This window comes from Phodopus roborovskii, unplaced genomic scaffold (assembly GCF_943737965.1).
Source record: "Phodopus roborovskii unplaced genomic scaffold, PHOROB, whole genome shotgun sequence".
NCBI classification, from domain to species: Eukaryota; Metazoa; Chordata; class Mammalia; order Rodentia; family Cricetidae; genus Phodopus; species Phodopus roborovskii.
Genome location: NW_026125554.1, coordinates 2,702,295 through 2,727,284, shown reverse-complemented (window position 1 = coordinate 2,727,284; position 24,990 = coordinate 2,702,295). Strand labels below are relative to the sequence as shown.

At 38.3% G+C, this 24,990-nt stretch overlaps 1 protein-coding gene across 1 annotated transcript in view; it reads right to left on the bottom strand.

The window, feature by feature from the left end:
• Positions 1-22,792, bottom strand: part of LOC127216675 (vomeronasal type-2 receptor 116) — a 28,754-nt gene extending 5,962 nt beyond the window's left edge. Inside the window, exons 1-4 of the mRNA XM_051177478.1 lie at positions 22,581-22,792; positions 12,936-13,224; positions 8,687-9,493; positions 5,859-6,086 (exon numbers count right to left, since the gene is read on the bottom strand). Coding sequence (XP_051033435.1) covers positions 5,859-6,086; positions 8,687-9,493; positions 12,936-13,224; positions 22,581-22,792 — 1,536 coding nt within the window. The remainder of the gene's footprint in view (positions 1-5,858; positions 6,087-8,686; positions 9,494-12,935; positions 13,225-22,580) is intronic.
• Positions 22,793-24,990: the final 2,198 nt, after the last annotated feature.

Here is a 24,990-nt window from a genome sequence, read left to right as displayed (position 1 = left end):
GAAAAGGCCAAACCTAAGAATAATAGGCATAGAGGAAGGTGAGGAAGCCCAGCTCAAAGGTGCTGAAAACATATTCAACAAAATCATCGAGGAAAACTTTCCAAATCTGAAGAAGGACATGCCCATGAAAGTACAAGAAGCATACCGAACCCCAAATAGGCTGGACCAAAGAAAAAAGACCCCTCGACATATAATAATCAAAACACCTAGCATACAGAATAAAGAAAAAATATTAAGAGCAGCGAAGGAAAAAGGACAGGTAACATATAAAGGCAGACCTGTCAAAATTACACCTGACTTCTCCATGGAAACCCTCAAGGCCAGAAGGTCCTGGATAGATGTTCTAAAAGTATTAAGAGAACACGGATGCCAGCCTAGGCTACTATATCCAGCAAAACTCTCAGTCAATATAGATGGAGCGAACAAGATATTCAATGACAAAACCAGATTTTCCCAATATGTATCTACAAATCCAGCCCTACAGAAAGTATTGGAAGGAAAATTCCAACCCAAGGAAGGTAACTACGCCCACAAAAATGTAGGCAACAGATAATCCAACTACACCAGAAACCTAGGGTGAAGCAGAACAAATATATTCACAATACCACTGCCAACAACAAACCTAAATCAAACAAGCATCAACAATCAATGGTCCTTACTCACCCTCAACATTAATGGTCTTAACTCACCTGTAAAAAGACACAGATTAACAGAATGGATATGAAGACAGAATCCATCCTTCTGCTGCATACAAGAAACACATCTTAGCTCCAAAGATAGACATTACCTCAGGGTAAAGGGCTGGGAAAAGATTTTCCAATCAAATGGAAATAAGAAGCAAGCAGGCGTAGCTATCCTAATATCTAACAAGCTAGACTTCAAACCAAAACTAGTCAAAAGAGATGAAGACGGTCATTTCATATTCATCTCAGGAGAAATCCATCAACACAAAGTCTCAATTCTGAACATCTATGCCCCTAATACAAAGCCACCCACATTCGTAAAAGAAACACTACTAAAACTCAAAGCTCATATAAAACCTCACACACTTATAGTGGGAGACTTCAATACACCACTCTCAACACTAGACAGGACCACAAATCAGAAACTCAACAAAGAAACAAAAGAATTAACAGAAGTTATGTCTCAACTGGGGCTAACAGACATCTATAGAACATTCCATCCAAAGACAAAAGAATATACCTTCTTCTCTGCTCCACATGGAACCTTCTAAAATCGACCACATACTAGGAGACATAACAAACCTCAACAGATACAAGAGAATAGAAATAGTCCCCTGTATCTTATCAGACCACCATGCTTTAAAATTGGAATTCAACAACAATACAAATAGCAGAAAACCTGCAAACTCATGGAAACTTAACAATGTGCAATTGCACCACTCCTGGGTCAAAGAAGAAATAAAGAAAGAAATTAAAGACTTTCTAATATTCAACGAGAATGAGGATACAACATACCCGAACTTATGGGACACCTTGAAAGCAGTGCTACGAGGGAAGTTCATTGCACTAAGTGCCCATATGAAGAAAACAGAGGATAGTCACATAAATGAATTAACAGCGCAACTGAAAACCTTAGAACAGAGAGAAGCGAATTCACCCCGCAGGAGCAGACGCCAGGAAATAATCAACTTGAGGGCTGAAATCAACAAAATAGAAACCAGGAAAACAATACAAAAAATCAATGCAACAAAGAGTTGGTTTTTTGAGAAAATCAACAAGATTGATAAACCTTTATCCAAATTAACGAAAAAGCAGAGACAGAACATGCAAATTAACAAAATCAGAAACGAAATGGGGAACATAACAACAGACACAGAGAAAATCCAGACAATTTTCAGGTCATACTTCGAAAATCTGTATTCCACAAAAATTGAAAATTCAAAGGAAATGGACAAGTTTCTGGATAACTATCACTTACCAAAATTAAATCAAGAACAGACAAACAACTTAAATAGACCTATAACCCGAAATGAAATAGAAGTAGTCATCGAAAGCCTTCCAACGAAAAAAAAGTCCAGGGCCAGATGGATTCAGTGCAGAATTCTACCAGACATTCAAGGAAGAACTAATACCACTACTCCTCAAACTGTTCCACAAGATAGAAACAGAAGGTTTATTGCCAATCTCTTTTTATGAGGCCACAATAACTTTGGTACCCAAACCTCACAAAGACACAACTAAGAAAGAAAACTACAGACCAATATCTCTGATGAACATCGATGCAAAAATACTCAATAAAATAATGGCAAACCGAATTCAAAAATACATCAGAGAAATCATCCACCATGATCAAGTAGGCTTCATACCTGGATTGCAGGGATGGTTTAACATACGAAAATCTATCAACGTGATCCACCATATAAACAAACTGAAAAAGAAAAACCATATGATTATCTCCCTAGATGCAGAAAAAGCCTTCGATAAAATTCAACACCCTTTCATGATAAAGGTATTAGAGAGGTCAGGGATAACAGGAACATACCTAAACATAATAAGAGCAATATACAGCAAACCAACTGCCAACATCAAACTGAATGGAGAGAAACTTAAGCCAATTCCTCTAAAATCAGGAACAAGACAAGGCTGTCCTCTCTCTCCATATCTCTTCAATATCGTACTAGAAGTTCTAGCTAATGCTATAAGACAACAAAAGGAGATCAAGGGCATCCAAATTGGAAAGGAAGAAGTCAAACTGTCTCTATTTGCAGATGATATGATAGCTTACATAAGCGACCCAATAAACTCTACCAGGGAACTCCTACAGCTGATAAACACCTTCAGCAAACTAGCAGGATACAAGATAAACTCAAAAAAATCAGTAGCCCTATTTTTTTCAGACGACAAAGAGGCAGAGCAAGAAATCAGAGAAACATCACCCTTTACAATAGCCACAAGCAACATAAAGTATCTTGGTGTAATGCTTACCAAACAAGTAAAAGATCTATATAATAAGAACTTTGTGACTCTAAAGAAAGAAATTAAAGAAGATACCAGAAAATGGAAAGACCTCCCATGCTCTTGGATAGGTAGGATAAACATAGTAAAAATGGCAATCTTACCAAAAGCAATCTACAGATTCAATGCAATCCCCATTAAAATCCCACCACAATTCTTCACCGACCTTGAAAGGATAATAATCAACTTTATATGGAAAAACAAAAGACCCAGGATAGCTTAAACAACCCTATACAATAAAAGAACATCAGGAGGCATCACCATTCCTGACTTTAAGCTCTACTACAGAGCTATAGTTCTGAAAACAGCCTGGTATTGGCATAAAAATAGACAGGTAGACCAATGGAATCGAATTGAAAATCCTGATATTAATCCACGCACCTATGAACACCTGATTTTCGACAAAACAGCCAAAATTATACAATGGGGCAAAGACAGCATCTTCAACAAATGGTGCTGGCACAATTGGATGAGGGTGTGTAGAAGACTGCAGATAGACCCATGTCTGTCGCCATGCACAAAACTCAAGTCCAAATGGATCAAAGACCTCAACATCAATCCAGCCACATTGAACCTCTTAGAAGAGAAAGTAGGAGGTACCCTTGAACAAATTGGTATAGGAGACCGCTTCTTGAACATAACTCCAGGGGCACAGACACTGAAAGAAACAATTAATAAATGGGACCTCTTCAAACTTAGAAGCTTCTGTAAGGCAAAGGACACAGTTGACAAGACCAAACGGCAGCCCACTGACTGGGAAAAGATTTTCACTAATCCTATATCCGACAAAGGGCTGATCTCCAAAATATACAAAGAACTCAAGAAACTAGTCAACAAAACACCAAATAACCCTATTAAAAAATGGGGTACAGAACTGAAGAAAGAATTCTCAATGGAGGAAATCAAAAAGGCTGAAAGACACTTAAGAAAATGCTCCACATCCTTAGCTATCAGGGAAATGCAAATCAAAACAACTTTGAGATACCATCTTACCCCTGCCAGAATGGCTAAAATTAGAAACACCAGTGATGACTTATGTTGGAGAGGATGTGGAGAAAGTGGAACACTCCTCCACTGCTGGTGGGAGTACAAACTCATACAGCCACTTTGGAGATCAGTATGGCGGTTCCTCAGGAAAATGGGAATTAGTTTACCACAGGACCCGGCAATCCCCCTCTTAGGCATATACCCAAAGGATTCACATCAATGCAACAAAGACATCTGTTCAACTATGTTCATAGCAGCACTATTTGTAATAGCAAGAACCTGGAAGCAACCTAGATGCCCTTCAATTGAAGAATGGTTAATGAAGATGTGGCACATCTACACAATGGAATACTACTCTGCAGAAAAAAATAATGGTATCTTGAAATTCGCAGGCAAGTGGATGGCACTTGAAGAAACCATCCTGAATGAGGTAACCCAGTCACAAAAAGAGGAACACAGTATGTACTCACTCATATATGGATTTTAGACCTAGATCAAATGATCACCAGCCTATAATTCACATCACCAGAGGAACTAGGATACAAGTTGTATTCTAAGAGATTCATATAAAGTCCCTCACAGAACTGGGAAGGGACAAGTCCCCCAGACCTCAGGTATAGTGGGGGAGGACAGCTAATGGAGAGAGAAGTAGGAGAAAATGAGAGGGAGGAGAGGAAGGCATGTGCGACCAGGAGGATTGAGCCTGGTTAGGAATGGAAAATAGGAAAGAGAGAGAGAGACAGAGACAGAGAGAGAGAACATAAAAGAGGGAGCCAATATTGGTTTGAAGATAAAGTTGAACACAAAGAAAGGTCGAGGGAACTACAAGACTGCTCCCAACTAACAATCTCAGCTTCCGTGGAAAGGCTATCATAAATACCCTTCCCGGAGAGTGAGATCAACAACTAACTTCTCCATGGAGTCCTCAACTAATGCCTGTTGAAAACAGGAGCAAACACCCATACATAAACACTGAGCCGAACTAGAACCCAGAAGCAGATGGAGAGGACAAGACCATGCGGTAGAAGTACATAGAGACAGCTTACCTGAACAAGGAGGAGCTAAGGGCCACTAGACTGATAGCTGGGAAGCCAACAGGGGTCTGACTCGGACCCCCCTGAATATGGGTCTCAGCCAGAAGGTCTGAGCAGTCTAAGAGACCTCAGACAGTAGAGCCAGGATGTATCCCTGGTGCACAAAAGGACTTTGCAAACATATCCCCCATGAAGGGATAACTGCCTTATTCTAGAGATAGGAGAGAAGCCCTAGTCCCTACTTCACAGGACCTGTCAGATCTACATGACCCCAACTGAATGGCATTCCCCTACATATTGTATTGTGGTGGGGGGTTGGGAGGGGAGGGTGTTTAGAGTGCATGGGAGAGGGTAGAGAGGGTAAAAGGGAGGGAAGGAGGGAGGGAAGGCTTGGGGGGAGGGAGGGAGGGAGGGAGAGGGAACTGGGATCGACATGTAAAATAAAAAAAAAAAAAAAAAAAAAAAAAAAAAAAACGCTTTGACTCCAAAATTTAAGTTGAAGAACAAGTTACTGGGGAAAAGTATTTCTATTTTTGTTTCCACAGAAAATGAAAAGATGTGGATTCCTTCCAGACTAATGTGGTTTGATCACACCAGACCGCCTGAAACAGAGTACAAGCTGATCCTACATTCCAAACAGCTGGACAAAACAGCCCTACAGACTACAGCTAGGATATCTGAATCTTCTTCGAATCCCCCAAGACAGCGCCCCTTACCAGCAGGAAGTAGTTTGGAAAGAACTACGCCCAAATTCCCAAATATTGTGTATAAATGTTTGTTTTCATTTAATTGGACTTTGTTATATAAAATTAAATAAAAAATACTCTATATGCATAAAAAAAAAAAAGAGTCAACCCACCTCTGTAAATCCTTGGGGCCACTGTATCATGTTCTCAGATAAAGAAAACTGTTGACCCTGGGGAGCATTTATAGAAAATTTTCCTACTTTGACTTTTATCCCGAGACCTTTTGGGAAATTCCAGAAGTTGAAAACATCATACTCTACATCCGATTTCCTTTTCCCACCTAGATCCATGTCATCCCCAGTGGGGCTTTTTAGCTGTCTGTTCTTCAGAAAAGGATGAATCTGAAAGAGAGGCATGATAGTATGGGAAATGCCTGGAGAGGTGCTGCTGAAGCAGAGTAAAGATAGATTGTCACTGCATTTGATTCCTGCAGTCAAGAGCAGCTTGAACTTAGGTATCAATGATGCTGAACAAATGTTAGCCTGGAAGAATGGAAGCATAATTACGTTCCTCAACGTTGGCCGCTTTCAAGAGACAACTTAGAACCAATCACTCCTGAATGAGGAATGTAGGCTGAGACCAATTCAAACATTCTTGGAAAGATAAACATACCCAAGTCAAATTTAAAAGTATTAGAGTGTACTGGCTGATTTTGTTTGTCAACTTGACAAAGGCTAGAGTCATTAGAGAGGAAGGAACCTCAGTTGAGGAACTTGATGAGATTCAGCTGTAAAGCATTTGCTCAATTAGTGATCAGTGGGGGAAGGCCAGCCATAGTGGCGGTGTCATCCCTGGGCTGGTGGTCCTGGTATCTATAAAAAAGCAGGCTGAGGCCAGGTGGTGGCAGCATACACCTTTAATCCCATCACTTGGGAGGCAGAGGCAGGCAGATCTCTGAGTTTGAGACCAGCTAGTTCAATGACAGGCTTCAAAGCTATACAGAGAATCCCTGTGTAGTGAGATAGTTCTGTGGCACTGACCACGCCCATTGGGGGGTGGAGCCATGGGCGGAGTGACCTGTGAAAGGAGGGAGAAGGGGGCAGGAAAGGCGCTCTCTTTCTGGCGTGACTCTGACAGGAGAGGATCGGGTTGAATTTCCTGGTGTTCATCTGTCTAGGTTGTAAGTTATTTCTCCCTAAATAAACATCTATTCGGCCTATTTGTTTATCCTGATCCTTATTTAACCACGATATCTGGTGTCAGAAGTGGGATTTACCTGGGTTTCGCCCAGGCGGCAGAAGCCGCCCCACTCCCCCACCTTCCCCAACGGGCAGGGTTTAACCAGGTGGACTCACCACAGCTTTGGGACATTTGCCTCTTCCTTACTGCAAAGGAGATCTTAGCCGCTAAAGCAGACCTGAGAAGGCACTTACCACTTAACATTTTTTGCCCATTTCCGCACGGGACTTTACATTTGCGCAGAGCCACTCGGCAGCACCCGCCCTGCTTACACGCGTTTCATCTTGTGTTCCAAGTAACTTCAAAAGTCCCCTTTTAACAAAATTCATATACTGAATAGAATTCAAATGATATAAGATAGAAAAACAGAGGAGCTATTTTGGAGATAAATTTTTCTCAGTTACAAATAAATAGAAGGAGATGTCATTTCAGATGCTTCTCTTAGTTTATACTTGGTGTTTTGATTCTTTTGTTGAAGAATACACATATTTCTTTTTTCAATTAATTTTTATTTAAATTATAAACAATTTATTTTACATATCAATTCTAGTTCCCTCTCCCTCACATCATCCCATTTCCCTCACCAACCTCCCATCCCATACCCCCATCCTCTTCCCAGGGAGGGTGAGGCCTCCCATTAGGGTTCATCAAAGTCTGTCACATCATTTGGGGAAGGACCTAGGCTCTCCATAAATCTAGGCTGAGGGAGTATCCCTCCATAGGGAATGGTCTCCTAAAGTCCATTTGTGTACTAGGGATAAATACTGGTTCCACTACCAGAGGCCCCATAGACTGCCCAGGCCTCCTAACTGACACCCATATTCAGGGGATCTGGTTTGATCCTATGCTGGTTCCCTAGCTGTCATACTGGGTTCCATGAGCTCCCACTTGCTCATGTCAGCTGTTTCTGTGGGTTTCCCCAGCATGGTCTTGACCCCTTTGCTCATCACTCCCCCACTCTCTGCAACTGGATTCCAGGAGTTCGGCTTAGTGCTTAGCTGTGAATCTCTGCTTCTGCTTCTATCAGATACTGGATAAAGAAAGACTCTATATAATGGCATTTAAGGTAGTCATCAATCTCATAGGGGAAGGGCATTTAAGGTAGCCTCTCCACTATCGTTAGATTCTTAGTTAGGGTCATCATTGAGAACACACTTATTTCTATTTAAGACAAGTTCTAAAAACCTCTGCATTTTGAAGAAGAGTTGTCAGAAGAATACTATAACAATAAATGGAGAAAGAAGTACTATGTGATTACAGGGATTCTAGTTTGTAATGAATGAAAAAATCATGGGCAGCTAGTTAATGGGTTGATTCAGATGTGGTCTCACACACCATTGCAGCTGTCCCTTCTGCAGAACACTGTGGCACCTAATGGTCTTGAGTCATTTTAAGTGATCCCTTACATAACCACTCTATTAGTGCTCAGTTCCATTTTGACAATGAATGTCTACATATTCAGTTTTTTTAATGAGGAATGTCTGTGGAAATATGGATTTTCATATTGAATATTTTATTGTGTGAAGATTGTGAAGATTTTTATAATACAACTACATATTGATATGAAAGATTTTCTCCTTGTATCAGCATCATGTTCATCATAGAAATAGGCACTTGTATTTTCATTGACAAGTAGGCATAAGGCTCTCCTATGAATTTTTGACAAAATGATCTAAAATATGTATTGCTTAGTCTGAATGCCATTATAAACCCTCAGTGTGTCACATTGCTGATGTTATCAATACTACAGATGGGACATTACCTGCCAGGGGGAAAACACCATCTCTTTCCCATTTGCACTTGGTTGAACTTGTACTTGATTGAGAATCATCTCATGGAGACTGTGGGCCACTGCATACACAGCATTGTACACATTGTAACTCTCTTCACTCATGGCCATGTCAAATATATTCCCAGGCAAGAATCCCAAGGAAGCATTGGGCAGACAGTTACCCAATATTTTACAATTCTTTCTTGAAAACGAGCAGTTGAAGAATATTTGCCACAATATATGAAGATAAATGTCTTCTGGATATTTAAAAGGGTTGGCTGTCTGGATGAAGTCTGTAAAATTAACTACCTCACCATAATGGTGAGAAAAAATAAGAGCTCCATGCATTGAATCTAACATGAAATAATCATCAAATTTGGAAGCATCCCACTGTGAGGTCAGGATCCAGACTTTCCATGTGAGTAACTTCTGCTTAATATTTACTATTAAGCTCAACAGAGAATCAGTGTCCCCATAAATAATAATCACATTGGCTGATGATTCCAGAATCTGCTCCTGATTTTTCCAAGGTCTGGTCAGAGTCGAACCCCTGCTGACAAGGATCATTTCCACAAATGCTATGCAGATTCCACTTTTGTCCATCTCTTTTCTCAAGTCTGATAGAATCTGGGTGCCTTTGTGGTCATCTTCAATGAACAGTCCTATCCAGGTCCAGTGAAAATGAATCATCAAAGAGGCTATGCCCAGTGTCAGTAATTTGTCCTTGGGGGCCATCTGGTACAGTGAAGAAAACTGGCCTCTGTCACTCAGCATAGAATCAAAGGGCCCGATAGTAAGCTGAAGGGGAAACGGTCAGCAAAAAAGAGTGATAACTTTGTTATAAAATGAAAATTTGGTTGTTCTGTGCTCTATTGATATCCCTGGGAGGCCTGCTTTATTCTGAAGAGAAATGGAGGAGGAGTGGTTCTAGGGTAGAGAGAAGGTGTGGGGGCAAAGGGATTAGGAGGAGTGGAGGGAAGGGGAAATGTGGTCAGGATTGGTGTGGGAATCATGAAGTTGGCCTGGCCTGCCTCCAGAGGAGTGATAGCTTTTTCAGGTCAGAGTCCATGGCTCCAGGACAATGTGACTTACAGTTCCTGAGAGACCAATGCATTCCTTCCAGCAGTGAAGTGTTCAGGCTGCTTTGTGTTTCTCTGTATATTCTCTTAGTAATCGAGGAAGCATGGATGCTTGACAGGAGAATTGGTTTCATATGTGAATCTTGTGTACCTTGTATAAATCACAAACTTTATTGCATCCTGGCAATTACAATTGTATTGATCCTGGCAATCGCCATTATATTCCCTTTCTGATAAAGGTGTAAAAAGTCTGATTGCTCTCAATATAATTGTCACAGCCTCTGTCTTGCTATAACCCCTCCAACTCAAGCCAGGTTTCATTCCTTGAGGCCATATCAAGTGACTTTGACCTGGTAAGTAAACATGGGCACTTATAGGGTGTAACGTATGGGGGGAAGGGTGGGTATTTTGGGAGTGAGGTAGAAATCTAGTGCAATGGAAACTCCCTGGGATCTACAAGGGTGATCCTAGAGAAGATTTAGTAATGGGGAATACAATACAGAGCCTGTGGCACTTTGAATGTAATTGGCTCCCATAATCTCACAGGGAGTGATGCCTCTTCACAGTGATGCTCCTAACTAAGGCAGACTTGGTACCAGGAACTGGGGTATTGCTGTAATAAGCCTGAACATGTTTTTGTTCAGAATAATGTTGGAACTATGGATTAGAAAAGCAGTTTAGCCGGATGTTGGTGGCCCATGCCTTTAATGCCAGCACTCAGGAGGCAGAGGCAGGCAGATCTCCTTGAGTTTGAAGCCAGCCTAGTTTATAGAGTGAGTTCCAGGACAGGCTCCAAAGCAATACAGAGAAACCCTGCCTTGAAAAATCAAAAGGAAAAGAAAGAAAGAAAGAAAGAAAGAAAATAAAAGCAGTTGAATACTTTAAGTGCTGCTTAATGGGCTACAGTAGTAGGAGACAGCAGTGCTGAGTATGATCTGATGAACTGTGTGTGTGTGTGTGTGTGTGTGTGTGTGTGTGTGTGTGGTGGGTCAAGAAGTTTCAGCAGAGAAGAATATTAATATGAGGACTAGAAATCATTCTTGTGATATTTTGGTCAGACCCTTGTCTTAAGGGTCTGTCTGAGGCTAAAGTGACGAATTTAGGATTAATTTCATTGGCAGAAGAAATCTCAAAACAGCCTAGTACAGACTCTGTCCTGTGGTTACTAGTATTCATGCTTATAAAGCTTTATGATGAAAAGGAGTAATCTGAGCAGGAAAACTACAAAGTGCAATTTTTGAGGAGAAAAAAGAGCACCAGGAAGTGAAATGGGGCCAACTCCTCTGTTCCACGATGGAAATGGATTAAGAAACAGAATATATGGAGTGGTGACCTCAGGGTAAAATCCCATCCAGCTAAGTTTCCCACTAGTGAAAAGGAACTAAAGAAAAGCTCAGAGCCAGGTGTGGTGGTGCACACCCGTAATCCCAGCACTAGGAAGGCTGGGGCTGACGGATCTCTGAGTTTGAGACCAGCCTGGTGTATAGAGCAAAAGTTCAAGACAGCTGAGCCCAGGCAGTGAAGGAACAGACAGTTGGTGAAGATATAATTGAATGAGGGGGACATATTCCAGCCCTAGTAAGCAGCATAACTTGGCAGCTTTGGCCATGTGGTTCTGGCTTTAGAGTTAAGGAAAAAAGAAATGGGTTATAGAATTTGCCCAGTGCCTAAAGAAAGCTGCTGAGGCCAGGCATGTGTCAGGGCTGTCCATGAATGGAGCTCTAGTAGAGAGGCCGTTGTGAGAAGCTGTGAAGTTGAAGCCTGGATTGCCTTGGAGAACCCAAGGTTAACATCTTGCCAGAGATAGCTGCTGAGGAGAGCAGGGAGTGGGGCCAACTCAAGTGCAGTCAACACTGAAGGGAGTTGGAGATCTGAAGAGCGCTTTGACATCAGTTATGGAAATACAGAGTTTGGAGTTTGCCGTTGGTTTTTAGTCTTGCTTTGGTGCAGTATTTTCTCACTATGCTCTCTTCTCTACATTTGGAATGGTAGTGTATATCCTGTGTCATTAAATGTTAGAAGTATGAGATATGATTTTTAAATTTTGATTTTATAGGGGATTACATGTAAGAGCTTGCATAATCTCGGAAGAGACTTTGAACTTTGGACTTTAAAACATTGTTGAGGCTGTGATAGACTATGGGGACTTTTGAGATTGGACTATATGCATTTTGAATTATTATATTCTTATAAGCTTATGAGGGCCAAGGAGTGGAATTTGGAAGTTTAAATGCAATTGGCCTCTATAACTTCACACAGAATGGCATTATTAGGAGATGTGGCATTGTTGAAATGGGCATGACCTTGATGGAGGAAGTATGTCACTTTGGGGGCAGGCTTTGAGGTTTCTGATCTTCAGGATACTACCAGTGTCTCAGTCGACTTCCTGTTGCCTGCAAGATGTAGGACTCTCAGCAAATTTTCCAGCACCACATCTGCCTGCATGCTACCATGCTCTCCATTGTGATGAAAATGGACTGAAACTCTGAAACTGAAGCCAGCCCCCTCAATTAAATGTTTTCCTTATACGAGGTGCCTTGGTCATAGTCTCACTTTACAGTAATAGAAACCAAAACTAAGACAGAAGTTGAACTGGCCATCTTCTGTAACCAGGAAAGGCTTACAATGGTAGGACATGGAACCAACCCAGTCACAAAATCTTCAACCTACAAATTGTCCTGCCTGCAAGTTTGCTGCAGTAAAGGCAGTGCAGAATTATGGGACTGGCCAGTCAGTGATTGGTCCAGTTTGAGAGGGAGCTCATGCCTGACATTGCCTAGAGGGCCAGGAACCAGAGGCTTAATAGGCCAGAGTCCTAGGATATAACTAAACATGACTGGCAAAAAAGTCAATGAAATGATTCCTGCTGATATTCTGCTGTACTCATAGACTGGAGTCTAAAATCACTTATCCTGTTCTTTAGTGCAAACTTAATTGTTGAGAGCTTTCTAGAATATTTCTGATAATTGGTAGAGTGTCAAAAGTATGTTGTCTCCTCCTTACCTCTACTCCAAAATGCAGAACTGTAGATCTATCACCAATTGCCTGCATACCTTCTCAGTAAATGAGTAATTCATATCTCCCTCTTGTCCCTTTGAAGCCCCTTGAATTATCACCAAATGATTACTAACTTTACACTCTCTCACATCACCTTCCCTTACCTGTGGAAATTTGTATAGATCTAGGAATGTTCCTATGCATTCAGATATTATCCATGATGTTCCTGTAAGTACTGCTGCTGACTTGCTATGTGCACAACTATAGTTAGGTTTCCCAATTTTCTTTCCTGAGAGCCACCCAAAAATATTGGCCACAATGTTTCTTTCACCCTGTGGAACATTATAGACATCAAATCCCAGAGATGTGTTTGGTAAAAGATGGGGATTGCTGTTGATCTCCTCAATGGCAAACCTCATGGCCAAAATACACTGGTAGTTCCTCAACTTAATCCTGCATAGAAGGTAGAAAACTATTTAGGAAGAAAAATCCTATCACACATTTGTGCAAGTTCAATACAAGAGCTTTTATAGATCGAATAGTTGTATTTCAAAAAAAATCACAATGATTTCATATTTTTCAGGAATATTTGGAATTAGAATAGGAATGTTATGTCATTAGAAGAGGTAAAATTCTTACTGCAGATCTCTCAATAGCTAGAGATCAAGAAGACTTAATTTATTTTCCTTACAGCTATGCAGAATTATACCACAAATTTGTAAGAGTTCTTTAAACTTCCCGGTAACTCAATATTTGGTTTTTATTTTGTACAACCATTAAAAGAAAAATTTTTGTTGATTAAACCTCAAGTTTATTAAGATACTGTCTTACTAAAAGCTCACCCAGTTCATTCAAACTGTCTTAGGAATAGCTGACATTTCCTTAATAATATCTTCTTTACTCCCACTCGTGTGTGTGAGGATATTCACACATGCACCAAAGTTTCTGCATGCTAAATAGAGGAAAACCACAGTTGGGGTCTTTATTTTCCACATTGTTTAATACAAGTTCACTTTGTTTCTTTTACTGTGTAATCCAGGTGAGCTGGCCCAAGCACTTGTTGGAATTTTTGTGCCTCTTCTGATTTTGTAAAAAGATTAATGGGTTTACAAAGTTGTACTTTGATGCCTATTTATTTTATATTATTTTCATACAATATTATATGATCACATTTTGCCCTATAACCACCCCTGACATATCTTCACCACCTCCCTTTTCACCCAACTTCAGGCTATTTCTCTCTGTCTTTTTCTCAAAACAAAATAAAAGCAAAAAAGCACCAAAAAAGTAAATTAAAACAAAAAAAATCCAGTAACATAGAAAATGCCAAAACAAAGTTAAAAGTGTACAAAACCTCTATGGAGTCCATTTTAGGTTGACCATAAAGTACTCTCAGGCACTGTGCCTGACTGGAGTGTCATTGACGTGCAGAGTGACACTCAACTGGAGAAAAATGATGTTTTCCCTTGGGTAGAAGGTCTAGTTGCAAGCAGTTTGTTGATTATGAATGGGACTTTGGGTCCATTTCTCCTCCTTGCTGAACTTTTGTTTGGAACTTGTGCTGGTCTTGCGTATGATGTCACAGTCTCTGTGTATCAGCCCTGTTGTGGTCCTTTGAGTCATACACCATGTCTTGCTCCTACAATCTTTCAGCCTCCTCTTCTTCACAAATCTCTGAATCTTGAGAGGAGTGGCTTGATAAAAGCATCCTATTTAGGGCTGAGTGCTGCAAAGTCACTCAACCTCTGCACCTTTTCTGGCTGTGGGTGTTTGTGTTGTTAATTATCATCTAATGCAAGAAGACACTTCTCTGATGCAAGTTGAGTGATGTCCTTATCTATGGGTGCAGCAATGTGTTATCAGAATGCATTTCTGTGTTCATTTAGCATAATAGTAGTCATAAGACTTATTTAGTAATACATTCTTGGCTAATTTCAGTGACAGGTATAGTTTCATCTGATGGAGTGGGCCTTAATCCAATAAAATGTGCTTGTACTCCTATAGAATTTCACCATTATTGCACAAGTATAACTTGCAGGTATGTTGCTGTTGTAGTTCTTAGGGTTTATAGCTATGACAACTTTCTCCCTGCTGGTAGCCTTTAAGGTACCTACCAGCCAGTAGGGCTGAAGCTCTTAGTTGAATACCAGTTCAATTTCTCCATGTTTGATGATATGAGCAAATTCTATTTTTAGTAAAATTGGGAGGTTGTGAAGATAACCTCGCAATAGCATTAGTCTGAAATATCTGAACAAAAACTGGTGAAGATACAATCCATTCCTAGTACTGAGTTTTTACTTGATAGTATATGGTGTCTGTTTGGGGTATTATCTTTTCCTATTGTGACTCCATTTAAATTTCTTTCATCTATGTACACAATTTAGGAAGCATCTATAACATTAGGTTTCCACATGGTCTTAAAAAGGTCTAAAATGTTAGTTGTCTATGCTCAAATTCCCTCCTTTAGCCTTACCTCACATCCTGATCCCCACTTAATTTTCCTGTTCTAGTTTCCCCTTTATCTCTTTATTCTTCCTTAGGAGATCCAGTCTTCTTCCTTGGGTCCTCACTAACCCCTGTGGTTATTTTGATTGCAGCATACATACCAAAAGCTTAAAGACTAGCATCTATGTATAAGAGAAAACCTGCAGTATTCTTGTTTGTTACCTCATCTGGGATGATTGTTTGCACTGCTATGAATAATTAATCTTCTTTCCATACATCCTTGTCAATATCTGAATTTACTTGTTTTATTGATCTTGTCCATTCTGGTTAGAGGAAGGAGAGGAAGTTTGTATTTCACTAGTGCCTAAGGATGTTGAATGTATTTAAGTGTTCCTTGGCCATTTGTATTTCATTTTTAAAGAACTCACTGTTTATTTCTATAGACCATTTTAAGCTAGTTCTTTTGTTTTCTTGATATTTTGTTTTTTAGTGTCTTTCAGGATAGGTGCTCTTTAGTAGGGTTTATAAATAGTAGAGACCCCCCCCAATTCTGTAGGCTTTTGCTTTGCTTAAATAATCATGTCTTTTCTTGTAGAGAAGCATTCTAGATTTATGAGATCCCATTTATTAATTGTGGGTTTTAATGTCTATTGTATCAGTGTCTTGTTCAGAAAGCACTTTTCTGTATCAGATCAGGGTACTTAGTCTGATGCTTGGTTACTTGTTCCATCTGAAATTCAGTTCTTTGAAAGTTATAGATTTGAATCTAGTTTCATGTAGCTATCTGGTTTTATCAACACCATATATTGAAGAAGTGGTCTTCTAGTTTTTTCTTCTTTATCAAAGATCAGGTATCTGTAGCTATGTGGAATTATCTTCTACTCAATATCAACCAGAGGCCTTCTGTACTTATACAACTAGAGACTCAGAAGCAACATATAACACATGGAACTTAATTTTGTTTTTGTTTCCTAATGGACCTCATATATTAGGAAGAAATTATACATAGTACAAGGTTTTGAAGGTATGAATAGATATCAGTTAGTGAAGGTAAGTCAGAAGGTGTTTAATAACTGAAATCCTGTGAATGACCAAAAGGATAAAAGGTTGACCAAAGCCTAATGGCTGCCCTATAAGAGAACATGGAAAATAGAAAATTCCTACATAAAAAGAGGGAGGAATTTTGGGAGAGTGAGTGCCTACTACTAGAAAAGAACTAATGTGTCTATTGTAAGAAAAGAGGACATTGGGAAAAATGAATGCCCACACAGAAAGAAAAAGATCTCATGTACTTCAATTGAAAAAATAAAGGAGCCCAGATCCTACACGTTCTGTTTCCAGGAGTCTAGGGTGACACTGAAGATAAGGGGCAAAGCAACTGACATTGTAGTAGACACATGTGTGATATATTTAGTCTTTCAAAAGCCCCTAAGCCATCTGACTGCCCAACAGACTGCAGTCCAGAGGGTGTCAGGGAAAACTGTCATTATGCATGTTTCATTGATCTTAGAGGAGGAATGATAACCCATTAGTTTTTGGTCATGGGTGATTGTCCCTACCCTCTACTATAGTGGGACCTCATTTATAAACTCAAAGCCACCATATCTTTTCTTATAAAGATGTCCAATTAGACTTGCAGTCACCTAGTCAAATTTTACTGTTTTGCCCACTTTAAAGAAGAGTACCTCAGCCTAGCCCAGAGAAACAGACTATCTCTCAGACCTACAGCAAAGATTCCCTAGAGACCAACTCCCCCAGGGATAGCTAAGCCTCAAGCACCTATACCTGTTGGATTAACAAGTTCAGCTACTCCTGTTGCATCAAGCAATACCTCACAGCTCCCAGGGCAAAGAAAGGAATTTCTATTCATACCACCCAACTCAGGCAGGCAAGCATCCTGGTGTCCTGCCAGTCACCTTAAATGCACCCTCCTTGCCCATCAAGAACTTGTAAGCCCTGACTGTAGGTATGTTTGGGGCCTAAAGAAAGTGAACAAGAGGATGTAGACTATTTATTCTGTAGTCCCAAACCCACATATCCTGATGAGTTTGATTACTTCAGTGAAACAGGTGTATGCAGTTTGGGACTTGAAAGATGAGTTCTCCCCATGGCATAGGTGAGTCAACCATCTTTAATTTCAAATGGACAGATACAGAGGAAGGATTTAATTGATATCTTACTTGGACTTGTTACCCCAGAGATTTGAGACCTCCCCAACTCTGTTAGAGGGGGCACTGAGTGCTGATTTCTTAACATTTGGTCTGAAATTCCCTGGGAAAATACTCTTGTAGTTGTTAAGTATCCTGTTAGCCTCAGAACTGGATGCAGCCTGTAGAAGAGTCCCTAAGGAACTGCTGCAGAACTTAGGATACAGAGTGTTGGCCAGGAAGGCCCAGCTTTGCTACTTATCTTGGCTATAATGTAAAAGAAAAAAGGGGATTCTGTCTCAGAGACAGATTTCTTCTATTCCCCCAAATACTAACTCCCAAAACAAAGGGACAGGTTGGAGAGTTCTTAGGAAAAGTTGGAATATGGTTGCCTCTGGATACTCAGGTTTAGAAAAATGGTGATCTCTCTCTCTATTTATCAGTACAATAGGGTGCTCTGAGCCTTTAACCTTGACTGGAATTGAAAAAAAAGGTATTAGGGGTCTTAAAAACTGCCTAACCTCAGACCCTGCTATGGTGCTTCCAGATGTCTCAAATCCATTCTATCTGTTCATCTAGGGAATTAGGGCCATTCCAAAAAGATTTATAACCAAGACTTTGGGGCCATTAAAATGCTCTATGACATACTTGTCAAAAATAGTTAGACCCCGTGTCCATATGGTAGCCACCCATTTCATGATAGTGGCTGGTACCACCAGCCTCTTAAAGGAATCTGGTGAATTAACTTTGGGACAAGATCTCCTCTTCACAACAACCCATGTGGTGGAAGCCCTCTACAGAGGGACCCCAGAAAGATGGCTGTCAAATGCTTGCATAATTCAGTATATAGCCCCACTCATGGATCACTCTTGAATCTGATTTGGGAAAAAAACAACCATTAGGAGCCCTACTACTCTCCTAACTTACAGTGACCACCAATTGCCCATCCATGATTGTCTTGAGTTGACTACAGCAATACAACGAATTCACCTGGACTGAAAGGATGTCTCCTTGAAGGGTCCTGATGTTGTACTCTACACAGACAAGAGCTTTGTCAAAGATGGAACAGATACACAGGAGCTACTGTAGTCTCTTCAACTGGAGAATTTGGGCCCAGGCTTTGGAACCAGGCACTTTTGTTCAGAAAGCAGAGCTGATTGTGTTGACCCAAGAACACAATTTGGGAAATGAAAAGTCTATTATATATACACTAACAGCCACTATGCCTTTGCCACCATGCAGGTGCACAGCATGAAAAAGAGGGCTCCTTAGTGCTGGTAAAGGACATTAAAAATAAGGAGAAAATCTTAGCCCTCATGGAAGCAAATTGGCTCCCCTAGTGACTCACCATCTTTCACTGCCTAAAAGAGATGACTCTCCCAAGGCAAGGCATAACTAAGCAGTTGATATAGCAAACTGACAGGTGTCCCTAAGACCAGTTGGGTCCACAGACATCCTCCTGACCCAACCCAACCCTATGTTTCCCAAGATCCTGTATTACAACCAAGATTAAATAAAATATGCAAAAAGGAAAACTGGATAGCTAGAACAAACTCAACTCCAAATTGATCATAAGATCTCAACTTAAGACCAAGTACTCTGAATCTTACAGGAAAGAAGGTAAAGTTTGAACTCATTGAAACAAGAAAAAACTTTCTGAATATTATACTTACAGCACAGCATTAAGGCCAACAATGAATAAATGAGGCCTCATAACGATAAAAATTATTTATACAGCAAAACAGCATCATTCAAGCAAAAGCAGTGGGAATACAGAATATAGAAAGTAGATTTGCCATTTATAAACCCTGATTTGGCTTAGAGTCTACATTTCTTTCTCCTGTGAATGATCTGGGACATAAGTCCAATTTGGAGAATTCAAGATGAATCTGCTAATGTAGTAATCAACATTGTTATTCATTTTTTTATACAATGTGTTATTTTACTGCTTCTTTTACAAAGTGTTTCTCACACCTAAGAGCATCTAGAAAGTCTAGATATTTTCAATAATGTAATTCATCTAACTAATTCTAGCTACCTTGGAACTTTCTATATAGGTCAGGCTGGCATTGAACTCAGAGATTTGCCTACCTCTGCCTCCTAAATTCTGGTATTGCAGGCATGACTCACCAACCCCTAAGATACTTGTTTTTGATAAGATGGTATGCTATAAAATATATAAACAATATATCATTGGAAATTTAAAATGAGGATGACTATTACATACTGTAATTTTATAATTGTACATTTGTATATATGAATATTATCCTTTACACAAAAATTGATGTGTATGTGATAATGTTTAATATAGTCTAATGTTGGCTGTATTTTTATGAACACATTGACATATTATTGTGAAATCTGGCAATGTGAAACTTTCAGAAGTTAGTGAAAATAATTCAGAATAAAACTAGAAGAAAGTGCTATTTCTGAAAAGTATGATTTTGAGAACTAATTATGAGTAATATTTTATGTAGGGTGAAAATGGTACCAGATTACACACATTTGCTGCTATGGAAGGATGGGGAACTTAGATACATCCTGTGCATATTTCCAAATATTGCCTATTCTTTATTATTTTCATTCAAAAGCAGAAAAAGACATAATAAACTACTCTGGTTTCTAATTGAAATTAATGAAGATGAAGCACTATATAATTAATTTGACATTTGTTTAAACTTGATTTTCAAGAGAAATTAAATCCTGTGAGTCCAAATTATTACTAAAGTAGGGTACTATAATATAATTAATATGACTTTTTTTTATAATTGTTGATCTTACTGCATGACAAGAAAGAAGAATAAGAAAAATGATTCACTTTTGTACAAGTGAAATTTAATATTATTTTACATGGTTAACACAAAATGTCAAATTGTTTAAAATAAACATCATATTATAAGATATTTTTAAACAACAATGAGCATACAAAAAGGCTTCTTTCATAAAAAGAAAATATATACAGTAAAATAGAAAAATATTAAAATATGTTACCAATAAATATATTCTTCTAATACATGAGTTGTGCTCATGTTATTAACATATAAATACACATATAATTGACACAAAACAATATTTTACATACATAGAGCTAGCCATATATTTTGTATAAGTTTCAAAGTAAAGTACTCCTATACACAAATAAGAGAATTAGCAGTAATTATTTTTGTGGATGAATGTTAGCCACCATGCATAAAAGACTTTAACATGTGCATAAGCATGAATCAAGCCATTGTGCCTTGGTAAATTAACTTGTAATCTAACAATTGACAAGGTATTTTTTTATATTCTGAGCCTGTCAAATTTGCATTTACCATCCTTCTAATTATGAAAACACCAAAGTAAAATCCAATTAGAAAATTAGATCACAAGAAAAATTGTAATGGAATATTGTTGACCCACAGCTTATGATATTTTGTAGTTATGGTAATGAAAATTAAGTCAAACAACTAGTATTAAAATCTTAGGAAATTTAACTGGAGAGTGAAAGAAAAATCTTTTCAAAATTCACCTCACTCCTATGTAAAGGATTTAATCAAAAGCATGAAAATAGCTTTTGAGTCATAAAGAAAGTATGCCTTTATGTGCCCCATTTCTATGAAGATACATTGCATAGATCAATTATGTTAATTTAATCTTTTATAAGCAAAACAGAGATTTTCCTTGTCATAAATGTATTAGCTTTTATTTACTTTATAACATGTTAAATTGTCCTAAAAGACCCATTATCCTCTTGTACATATTGGCCAAGGTGGACAATGAAATCTCATGCAATTACAAGTATGTCCTTTGTAGGCACGGATTTCCACAATCTGGAGTGAGACTCAGGATGATGTACACTAGTGCTTGATTTGTGAATATTATGAAGCATAGGAAAGGGGAGTAACAAGGACATCATTCAGTGTGAAGTGGAACAGTCTACTTCTGGCATGCAAGGTGCAAGCATCTGCAAGAACATAGGAGATGACTTTGTAATCTTACTTGAAGGAAAACATGATCCCGGGGACCAATCAATTCTCTTAGGAAACATTCTACCTAGATGTTAAATGTGCTCATATTGGATATGTCAATTTAAAGTTAAATGTCTTAATATATCCTTAATATGGAATGGCATTTCACACTTGACCATTTCCCCTTTTCCATTGTCTCTGAACTGATGACTTTCCCATAAAGAAGTATCAGCAAAGACACAGTAATGCCACCTACACAATAATTCATCCTCACTCCTATGTTTATTTTTATCAATTTCCCATCCATTGTCTCCAACCTGATCCATGAATATATTTTCCCCTTTTCCCTTGTTATGTTCATAACTGAGGATGGGCTGTATTTTTTGACGTCTGATTCTTACTTTGTGGGTTCCTACAGCTATGTGAATATTTGCACAGTTTAAAATACACCTGACTGATTTTATAAACTAGCATACATGATTAATTTTATTTATTAGGATCAAAGAAAATCAAGTAGACTTTTCTGATATTATTCCTTAATCTTACAGACTTGAGAATGCCCAGAAACACCCCTTACAGTCTACCATGACAATCAATGTGGGCAGATGAACACATTTATAACAATGAGAAAATGCATGCTGGAAACATGAAACAAGCATGTAAACATAGTTAAATGAACTGAGAATAAAAGTGTTAGAAAACAAACACATACAAAAACATCAGATAAAGCAGAGATTGGGACCCAATTTGCAAATCCAACATTTTCTGCTCCCAAATCTACATTAGCTAATAAAGACTATGTGTCATTCCCAGCTCACATAAGAAAATTGCTGGTCACTAGTTTCAGTGGCATCATTCTTTCCTCACAGAAGCATAGCCATACTTCTAGAATTTACTCAAATACTTCATCAATCTTATTTGTGTAATTATTATCATGCAGATCTAAAATTGAAAGCATGCATATCCCAAGGAGTTACAGGCATGGCAGAAAAGATGGGGAAATTCTCAGTATCAAATATAGAAAATAAAATGAATTAACCTCAAATTCATTCTTCTCATTTGATAGAAGTAAGCAAGTCAATAATAAGTAAAAAAAATCACTAATTATATTCTTTAATTTAATAAGACTATATTGCAGAAGACATCTAGGAATGAAAAAGAAAGAAAACCATAATGAGTTAAAGAAGGAATAATGATGTTTTAATCTATATTTTCCACTGAATATATCAATGCTAATTTAGAAAAGGAATAAATGGAGAATGCAACTTACTGGATCATAAAATCTCTGACAAATTTTTGCATACTCCAATCAGCTGTTTTGTTGAGTGGGTAGATGGAATAAGCAGGAAAAAAACCAGCAATCACCACATTTCCTTCATGATACAAATGGTAATTGATTCTGACTAAGCAGTCACTGCTGCTTTGTGAGGACACAAGAAAGGGAATCTTCAGAAAGCAGGAGATAAAAATCCAAGAGAACATATTAACACCCCTGTGAAGGTTGATTATATATATATATATATATATATATATATAGTTTGTGTATAATTTTATTGATGACTGAAGTAATTACTCAAATCATCTAATTTCTTTCTGATATGACTTGTCACTCCCAGTGGAATTTTGAAACATTTTCTTCCTGTAGGCTCTACCATTAGCCCTGGATTCAAAGTTACAAATAAGCTGAAAAACATGTTTGTAGATCTCCACAGGGAGCATGATTAAATCCAAGATCACAGAGAACTAGTCTGGAGGAATGAAATCCTCTTAGTGGATTTGGCCATAAGTGTGGACCAAGAAACTGCTTCTGCAAAAGCCGTTTAGGATAATGCAAACATGTTACATCAGAAGATGCAGTCCTAGGTGAAGTGAGGAAAGACTCATGCCACTCATGGCCACATCATGCTAGCAGAGCACCACACTGCCTAGACTGGAAGATTGTCAATGTTAGTTTTACTTGCCAGGGTTTTCCCAAGTCAAGAATATTTCTTTTTCTATATAGGCATACCAATATAATCAATATTATGTCTATACTAAAGGTTTATGTCTTCTTTTGGTCCTGCTGAATTCAATGCCAAATTAGCAATGTTATTTCAATACAGAAGTTACCTTTTATGTTTGCCTCTGAACTTTGATGTTTTGTAATATTCTTTTATCTATGAAAAATATCTGAATAGATATAAAGTCATGATATTTTCCTAGATTAAAACATCACTTTCACCCATTACTTACTTTTTTCTGAGAACATGGTGATAGTTAGAAATATAACCACTGATACATATAACAGATATAACATATATTTATGTGTTCCCATCAACTAACACACTGAGGAAAGAGATCAGAAGAAAGGCAGTGTTTTCAAAAGCATAGGGATGAGCTATATCAAGAACTCTACTATGTGTGACTCTGTAGCCATGACACATGTAGTGTAAATGTGCCCACAATGCACAACATAAAAAGTCAATCATTGTGAAAATGATGTCCCCTACTTAATAGTGGTGAATCAATATCACTTTGTCCATTTGACACATGCTCTGATAAGGTTATGTGTCAGTACAGTGGGAAGTTTAAGATAGTGTTGGTATGGGATACATGTTAATTATTAGTAATTTTTAATCAAATGTTTTTTTTGAGGCAGATAGGGTTCTGAAAACACAACCTTCTTGCTTAAGAAGAAACATATTCTAAGTGGTGAATATTTGAAATGTAGATAATCTTTAAAAAGTAAATAACTGGTGTGAGCAGAAATTACAAGAGGAGTTGAAAAGATTTATAGGAAAATAAATGTTTATACATCAACCACAATTTCACTTCTGTTCCATGGTTTGATGCTAAGACACTAGATCTCATTGTTTAATTAACCCATACAACAAAGATGATCGATAAAATTGTTCCCAATAAACAATGGAATATGCCCCCCAAATATTTCATTGAGTACATATGAGAAGAGTTTTCTCCCTTCTGAAAACAACTAATTTACTGAGTACATCCAATGCCCTGTATCTTCATCAAGATTATTGGTGCCTCTTCTTTCCTTGTTGACTCTACGAAACCTCTAATCCCTGATACCTATAATTCCAATTTAGAAATAGTCACTTGAAATATAATCAAGTAAGATAAGTCAATTGTGCTAGAGCCCAAGATGAATGGAATACTGTATGTTGAGAACAGCCCATGTTGTGGCCAACATAATGGATAAAGTGCTCCAGCAACCATACAAGGAGATGCCAAGTGATTAGTCATTCTTGAGACATTTCAGAGTGTAAATGGCTCCATAATCTGTCATCACTGAATTTCTGTTTTAGAATGTCTGGTGTTTTAAGGTACACATTTTTGATTGTTTGTTATGACAATGCTAACCCAAACCATTAAGTATATAGATGAGTGGCATGTAGGACACATTTAGGAATAATATGATCTCCCATAGTCTACATGAAACATAGAATTACTTCCGTATAATCTACATGTATTTTTTGGTTTTGTTTTCATTTCCTAGTTTGTGTCTGAAACTGGTTATTTCATATTAGCCCTGAAAATGTCAATGGGTGTAGCTTCTCACTTGAATAGGATATAAAAGATCACAGAAAATTCCCCATCCTCTTGTTTGCATAGTCTTTTTGATCCCTCTTCTTTTTTGCATTTTTATTTATTGATTTCATTTTACATTCCAACCACACTTC